The sequence below is a fragment of the Triticum urartu genome, chromosome 2A (assembly GCF_056163025.1).
Source record: "Triticum urartu cultivar PI428250 chromosome 2A, HENAU_Tu73, whole genome shotgun sequence".
Taxonomy (NCBI): Eukaryota; Viridiplantae; Streptophyta; class Magnoliopsida; order Poales; family Poaceae; genus Triticum; species Triticum urartu.
The window spans coordinates 669,774,441-669,782,831 of NC_141874.1; the positions used below are offsets into that span (position 1 = coordinate 669,774,441).

General features: G+C 51.3%; 1 protein-coding gene across 1 annotated transcript; it reads right to left on the minus strand.

Annotated features, from left to right (window-relative positions):
- Nucleotides 1-7,003: 7,003 nt before the first annotated feature.
- LOC147986581 (uncharacterized) lies at nucleotides 7,004-7,441 on the minus strand. Its single transcript, XM_087542068.1, has one exon. It carries the CDS (start codon nucleotides 7,439-7,441, stop codon nucleotides 7,004-7,006), a length of 438 nt encoding a protein of 145 aa, XP_087398194.1.
- Between the last annotated feature and the right edge of the window lie 950 nt (nucleotides 7,442-8,391).

An 8,391-nucleotide genomic window follows, 5' to 3' on the forward strand; every position in this document is an offset into this window, starting at 1 on the left:
CCATTGTATTGTGGGGCTGTTAAAGCGGCCGCACAATCCTCCGCTTGGGGGAGGTGTTCTCACTGCTTCCCCTTTAAGGAGATGATGCCGCGTGGACCGGGCATCTTAAGCGTAAGAGATGCATAATGCGGTATTGCGTTAAAGCGGGCGAAAGCTTCGCGTCCCAGTAGTGCTGGATAGCGACTTGAGAATGGGACGATGTGGAAAGTCAGCTTTTCGCAACGGAAGTTATCGGCAGAGCCGAAAATAACCTCGAGCTGGAGAAAACCCATGTAATGGGTGTCCGGACCTGGCGTTACCCCTTGAAAGGAGGTTTTGCTGTGGCGAATTCTTTTTGGGTCGATCCCCATGTGGCGGATTGAGTCCTGATATATCAGGTTGAGTCCGCTGCCACTGTCCATAAGGACATTCGAAAACTGGAGTCCGCCAATTATTGGATCGAGTACCAGGGCAGTCCAGCCTGGGTTCCTGACACTTCTAGAATAATCCAGATGATCGAAGATGATTGGTTTTGACAACCAGTGGCGGGATTCCTTTGGGATAGGCCGTGGGGCGCGTACCTTTATGGGCGCCGCACGTTTTGTTATGTGGAGTAAGTTTACTGTTTTTACTTCTTGTGGGAAATTCTTTTGTTTCCTGGTACTCTGCTTTTGGGGTTCGTCCTCGTCTTCGCTTGGTGTGTCGAGCCCCTTGTGTTTGGCGTTGAGTCTGCCGGATTGTTTGAAAACCCAACAATCTTTGTGGGTATGGTTAGCAGGCTTTCCGGGAGTGCTGTGTATTTGACATATCCTATCCAAGATTTTGTTTAGGTTGGATAGGTCGTCCCTGTTATCTTGGAGGGGCGGCTTTTTCTGATTCTGTCGTGAGCTTTTGAATCCGGCGTTGACTGCCGTGCTCTTCGTACTTTTTTCCTTTGTCCGGCGACGGTCCTTATTGCGTCGCGGTTTTCTGTTTCCATCCCTAGTTTTGGATGTACTTGGGTCACTGGTGCTGCATCTTGCCAACCAGCTGTCCTCTCCTGCGCAAAAGCGGGTCATGAGGCTTGTTAGTGCGGCCATTGTTCTTGGCTTTTCTTGGCCGAGGTGTCTGGCGAGCCATTCGTCTCGGACATTATGCCTGAAAGCCGCTAAGGCTTCAGCGTCCGGACAGTCGACTATCTGATTCTTTTTAGTAAGAAATTTATTCCAGAATTGCCGAGCTGACTCTCCGGGCTGTTGAGTTATGTGACTAAGATCGTCTGCATCCGGAGGGCAGACATAGGTCCCTTGAAAATTTGCTCGGAAAGCGTCCTCGAGCTCTTCCCAACTTCTGATTGTGTTTTCAGGAAGGCTTTTGAGCCAATGCCGGGCTGGCCCTTTAAGCTTGAGGGGTAAGTATTTTATGGCGTGGAGGTCATCTCCTCTAGCCATATGTATGTGGAGGATATAATCCTCGATCCAGACTCCAGGGTATGTTGTTCCATCATATTCCTCTATGTTTACGGGTTTGAATCCCGCTGGAAATTCATAATCCAGGACCTCATCGGTGAAACATAGGGGGTGTGCGGCACCCCTGTATTTGGGTGTGCCGGATTCTGATAATGGCTTTATTGCATTGCTTACGAGAGCTTGCTTTCTTGGCCCGTAAATGGACCTGGCTGGGCCATGATGCGAATCCTTAAGTGGGTCGCATGCCGGCGTAAGTGCGGCGCTGCTTGCTGCTTTATGCTGGCCATGGGGTCGTCTATCCGACCGTGTGGCTTTCTCACTTTTGGAATGCGAGGGCTCTAAGGCCTCCTCGTCGAATTCAGGCAGTAGCTTTCTCTTTGGATAGCTTTTAGTGCGGCGACTGTCACCGTATTTGTCTGCGGTATTGATTACTTTACTCCATCTGATCCTGAGTGCATCTTCCGCAGTTTTTAGCTTCCGCTTCTGCTTTTTCAGGCTGCGTGCGGTTGCAACGAGCCGTTTGTGGAGGTTCTTCTTCTTCGTGGGCTTGTCCGGCGTAGGGTCGTCCGAAATGCCATTTTCACCGGGGGAGGGATGTTCGGTTTCTCTATCCGGGTTGTCCTGTTGGGACGGTTGCTCTAAGGCATGCTCGTCGTCTACCGGCTCATCCTGCTCTATGGCTGGGTCTTTATCGAGGAGGGGCTTGGGTCGGCATTTACGCCGACGCTTTGATTGTTTTTCGAGAGATCGATCCCTCTTTCCATCCCCGTTTTCCTCGTTGTTGCTTCCTTTAGGGGTATCCACCATGTACACATCGTGAGATGAGGTGGCTGTCCAATGCCCTCTAGGCGTTGGTTCTTGGTTGTCTCCTGCATCGTCGTCCATACCGTCGATGTCTTCGGAGTCGAAGTCGAGCATGTCGGTTAAGTCGTCGACAGTGGCTACGAAGTGGGTGGTGGGTGAGTTTTGAATTTCTTCATCATCCGAATCCCATCCTTGCTGACCGTAGTCCGGCCAGGGCTCTCTTGATAAAGAGAGAGACTTTAGCGAATTCAGGATGTCGCCGAAGGGCGAGTGCTGAAAGATGTCTGCGGCGGTGAACTCCATTATCGGCGCCCAATCAGATTCGATAGGCAGGGGCGTGGGGGGCTCGGAGTTCGGAAAGGAATCCGGCTCCTCGGAGTCACGGGCCATGCGGAGTGCGGGGCTGGAGTTCGGCTCGATCGCCTCTGAGATCGCAGCCCCTGAGGCAGCGTCCAACCGCTGATCCTTGATCGACGCAGTAGGCTCCGAAAGAATGGTCGGAACCGATGCGTGTGCGGCCTCCAAGGCGCTGTTCGGCAGCAGCGCTATATCATGCCCATCGAGACAGTGCGGCGCGCTTGGCTGTGGCTCGAATCCGTCGAAGATCAAGTCCCCGCGAATGTCAGCCGTGTAGTTTAGGCTTCCAAACCTGACCTGATGGCCAGGGGCGTAGCTTTCGATCTGCTCAAGGTGGCCAAGCGACTTGGCCCGCAGTGCGAAGCCACCGAAGACGAAGATCTGTCCGGGGAGAAAAGTCTCACCCTGGACTGCATCGTTGTTGATGATCGAAGGAGCCATCGGGCCTAAAGGCGATGACACAGAGGAACTCTCAATGAAAGCACCAATGTCGGTGTCAAAACCGGCGGATCTCGGGTAGGGGGTCCCGAACTGTGCGTCTAGGCCGGATGGTAACAGGAGGCAAGGAACACAATGTTTTACCCAGGTTCGGGCCCTCTTGATGGAGGTAAAACCCTATGTCCTGCTTGATTAATATTGATGATATGGATAGTACAAGAGTAGATCTACCACGAGATCAAGGAGGCTAAACCCTAGAAGCTAGCCTATGGTATGATTGTTGTATGGTGAAGTTGTCCTACGGACTAAAACCCTCCGGTTTATATAGACACCGGAGAGGGTTAGGGTTACACAAAGTCGGTTACAATGGTAGGAGATCTTGAATATCCGCATCGCCAAGCTTGCCTTCCACGCAAAGGAAAGTCCCATCCGGACACGGGACGAAGTCTTCAATCTTGTATCTTCATAGTCCTGGAGTCCGGCTGAAGGTATAGTCCGGCTACCCGAACACCCCCTAATCCAGGACTCCCTCAGTGGACTTGCTCCTCTTGGAAGGAGGCCCCCAGCCAGACTCTGGAACCTTTGAAGGTTCCGGAGCGGTGTCCGGCCTAGAGCCGTACTTGGAGCCCTGGGGGGTTTCATCCCCTTTACTCCTGGAGTCCGGGAGGTTGCCTTGCGGCGCCTCCAGGACCACCTCCTCCCGGCTTGGAACCTGTTGGGACAACACTTCGGTGTCGTCCATAGGGCGGGGGGAGGAAGCCGTCGGAAGCAAGTTCACATCCGACGAGTCCAGTGAGCCGCTCGACGACGCGTCGAGCCGGTCTTTGGGTGGGCTGCATAAACATATTAGATGTAAGGGAAAGCTGTGCAATAAAGGAATACTATGAATTACTCTGGTATCCGGATACTTATGATTTTGCCAGGGGCTTGGCCCTGGGCTGCCATTCCTCTTCGCCGTCGTCGGTGTCGGTGGAGCAGTCCGGAGGAAGGGTTTTCCCCTTCTTGGACCCTCCGGCCTCCCAGAGAGGGCGGCCTTCCTTTTCTTCTCTCCCCCCGCTGGAGGGGGAGAGGTCTCTTCTTCTTCCTCCTCATCTTCACGGGAGGAATGCGCCTCGGAACCGTCGGATGATGCATCCGACACGGCGCCGGGCACTCTTTCGAGTCCCCGCACCCTTTTTCGCGGCCTTCTTCTCTGGCACCACATAGGGTGCCGGAACCAGCAGCTTCGCCAAGCGAGCGTCCGCTGGGCCTTCGGGCAAAGGAGCAAGACAGTTGATCTGTCCGGATGTCACCTGCCAATCCTGTCAAAGGTAAGGGAGTTTAGATCCCGCATGGAGTCAAACTATGAAAAACTGATACCCTGTAAAGGGAAAAAATAGCTTACCGCGAGAGCATGACGCTGCGCACTGAATCCGTGATCCTCGGTAGCGGATGCGGGAGCCTCGGCGCCCTTGAAAAGCACCTTCCAGGCATCTTCGTACGTCGTGTCGAAGAGCCTGCTCAGAGTTTGGTGTCGCGCCGGGTTGAACTCCCACAGGTTGAAAGCCCGTTGTTGACACGGGAGGATCAAGCGGATGAGCATAACCTGGACTACGTTGACAAGTTTGAGCTTCTTGTCCACTAGGGTTTGGACGCATGTTTGGAGTCCGGTTAGCTCTCCCTTCTTACCCCACGACAGGCCCGTCTCCTTCCAGGAGGTGAGCCGCGTAGGGGGTCCGAATCGAAACTCAGGGGGTGCGACCCATTCGGCGTCGCGCGGCTCGGTGATGTAAAACCACCCCGATTGCCACCCCTTCAGGGTCTCCACAAAGGAGCCCTCGAGCCATAGGACGTTGGCCATCTTGCCCACCATGGCGCCTCCGCACTTCGCCTAGTTGCCGCGCACCACCTTCGGCTTGACGTTGAAAGTCTTGAGCCATAGGCCGAAATGGGGCCGGATGCGGAGGAAGGCCTCGCACACGACGATAAATGCCGAGATGTTGAGGACGAAGTTCGGGGCCAGATCGTGGAAATCCAGGCCGTAGTAGAACATGAGCCCCCGGACAAATGGGTGGAGAGGGAAGCCCAGTCCGCGGAGGAAATGGGGGAGGAACACCACCCTCTCATGGGGCCTAGGGGTTGGGATGAGCTGCCCCTTTTCGGGAAGCCGGTACGCGATGTCGTTAGATAGGTATCCGGCCTTCCTCAGCTTTTTGATGTGTCCCTCCGTGACGGAGGAGACCATCCACTTGCCTCCCGCTCTCGACATGGCTGGAGAAGGTTGAGGTGGGGAGTGCGGACTTGGGCGTTGGAGCTCGAGTGCGCAAGAATGGATAGGCGAAGGAGGAAGAAGGCGTAGGTGAAAAGGTGGATCCTTATCCCCTTATATGGGTGGACGCAACTACATGTCCCCACCAGTCTGGTAAAACTCGCTTATCTCCAAGCGTCGTAATCAATGGCGCGGTTGGGTTACCCACGCCCGTATTGATGAGAATCCCGGGATAAGGGGACACGATCTCTGCTTTGACAAGACGTGCCAACGAGACCGCCTCGCATGACACGCTGAGGTGGGATAATGAAACAACTCGAATAAAGGCTTGGCCGTGGTGTGACACGCTACGGAATACGTCAGCAGATTAGGTTGGTGTAAATATTATTCTCTCTATGGCAATATGTGGAAACTTATTTTGAAGAGCCGGACACTATCTTTGTGTTCAAAATCTTCTATGAAGTACTTGGAGGAGGAACCCGCCTTGCAATGCCGAAGACAATCTGCGCGTCGGACTCGTCGTCATTGAAGCCTGGTTCAGGGGCTACTGAGGGAGTTCTGGATTAGGGGGTGTTCGGATAGCCGGACTATACCTTCAGCCGGACTACTGGACTATGAAGATACAAGATTGAAGACTCCGTCCCGTGTCCGGAAGGGACTTTCCTTGGCGTGGAAGGCAAGCTTGGCGATACGGATATGAAGATCTCCTACCATTGTAACCGACTTTCTGTAACCCTAACCCTCTCCGATGTCTATATAAACCGGTGGCTTTTAGTCCGTAGGACAACATACACATAAACAATCATACCATAGGCTAGCTTCTAGGGTTTAGCCTCTCCGATCTCGTGGTAGATCTACTCTTGTACTACCCATATCATCAATATTAATCAAGCAGGACGTAGGGTTTTACCTCCATCAAGAGGGCCCGAACCTGGGTAAAACTTTGTGTCCCTTGCCTCCTGTTACCATCCGGCCTAGACGCACAGTTCGGGACCCTCTACCCGAGATCCGCCGGTTTTGACACCGACAGTGGGAATAACACTATTGTAAAAACACAAATTCTAAACGCACATATGCGATTTCAACTCAAAATCAAGGTCTTGATTTTAGTCTCTCTGCCCAACCAATTCTTTGAGTTCTACGTCATAGAAGATGAGGGCAACCAAATTGCAAATTCAACATACTCATGCACATTCTAATATGTTTCAAATTCAAAATGGTATCTCATTATAAATCTTGCAAAGGACCTACTATGATTGCGAGACTCTTTGGTGACTACAACATAATCTTTCATTGTATTTTCACTCTCTTTTCAATCGTGAAGCATGCAACGGCCGCGAGATACCATCATCTTTTGACAATCTCCTAAGCTGGTGATAACTCGTCAACTCTCATGCTTCATAGCAACGCATGGACATTGTGCTAGTTTCAATAAACGGAAGGCTAACACGGTAATATCTTACCAAAGAGGAAGAGAAGATTAAACAAATTGACAGCTGAAATAGTCAGTTGTATCATCGTCACAATGTACGTAATTAATAGCGAAAACATAACAAGGTGCAGGACTTAACCACAACAAGATAAACTGTATAGAGCCAACTTGAGACACCCGTACTACTCCCTCGGTTCCAAAATAAGTGTCGCTGACTTAGTACAACTTTAGATGATACATTGATATTAGTAGATAAACTGTTTGCATGTTGAGAAGTGTTTCTATCCTCTGGCGGACTCACTCGTCATCGTCCTCCTTGTCATGGTTGAGATTTTCAAAGAAATCACCATGGTGATCGGTGGCGGCGGCGGCTTTGGCCTTGAGATACACCTGGTGACTGAGCTGCGATCTCCTGGCCACCTGGTCGTGGCTGAGGTCGATGTAGCCCTTGGCAATGTACTCGGCCCAGAGCACGGCCTGCTTGGCGGCGAGCTGCCTACTCAGGTCGTCGAAGAAGTCGGCGGCGTCATTCCACTCATCCTTGTGCGGGTTGTGGTCGTCGTCGTCCCGGCGGGGTACAGGCTTGCTGTGGTCGCGGGAGAGGAGGTACTCCAGCTCCTCCGTCGGCATCACGTTCACGAGCGCCCTTTCCTGGGCCGCCGTTGCTTCAGCATCAGCATCAGGAACAGCAGTACCTTGGGTCGCCGCGCTGCCGCCGTCTTCTTCACCGGCCATCGCAGACGCAGATGCAGGCAGCAGCAGGTTTGACGGGTGGATTTTTCTTTCTCCCGATTTGGAACGCTAGCTGGAACGATTTGGGGAGGGAGGCTTCTTGGTCCAACCTCCAGTGTTATAAAGAAGGCGGAGGCTGCACTTTGCTTTCCCTGCTGGACTCGGATTCAGGTTCTTTTTTTTCTTTTTTCTTTTGGAAGCATCTAGCGGGCGCACGGCCACCCGGGATGCTTAGCGAGTGGCCCATCATTTTAGGTATTTTTTGTTTCTCCTTTTAATTAGAATAGTCATTTAGTAGTCCTTTTTCCTGCTACGTATTAAATGCCAGCATATGCATCTTCTCCTGTGCATGCATATGCATGTGCATGTGTTTGTTTGCATTTATTTTATGATTTTAAAATTTTAAAAAGCCATAACTTTCAATCCGTGTGTCGAAATTCACATCCGTTTTCATCGTTGAAGCCCTCGCGATGTGCTCTTCAAAAGTAGATCCCACATGGAGATGTTTAAACGAACTAATCTTCCTGCCAACTAAACATCAATATGTGTGTAACTAGACTACATGTCCCGCCAACTGAGCATATGTGTATGCCAATAGTCCTTCTGCCAACTAAACATCAATGTGTGTGCAACTAGACTATATTACCGCGCCAACTGAGCATATGTGTGTCAATATTCCTGCCAACTAAACATCAATGTGTGTGCAACTAGACTACATTAAAAGCCAACTAAACATCAATGTGTGTGCAGCTAGACTACACTAAAAGCTAACTAAACATCAATGTATGTGCAACTAGACTAAATTACAAGCCAACTGAGTATATGTGTGTGCAACTAGTCTTCTTGCCAACTAAACATCAATGTGTGTGCAACTAGACTACATTATAAGCCAACTAAACATTAATGTGTGTGCAACTAGACTACATTACAAACCAACTAAACATCAATATGTG

What these genes read in the sequence shown, in the direction of transcription:
- LOC147986581 (XM_087542068.1), bottom strand. Translation starts at nt 7,441, where the DNA reads ATGGCCGGTGAAGAAGACGGCGGCAGCGCGGCGACCCAAGGTACTGCT.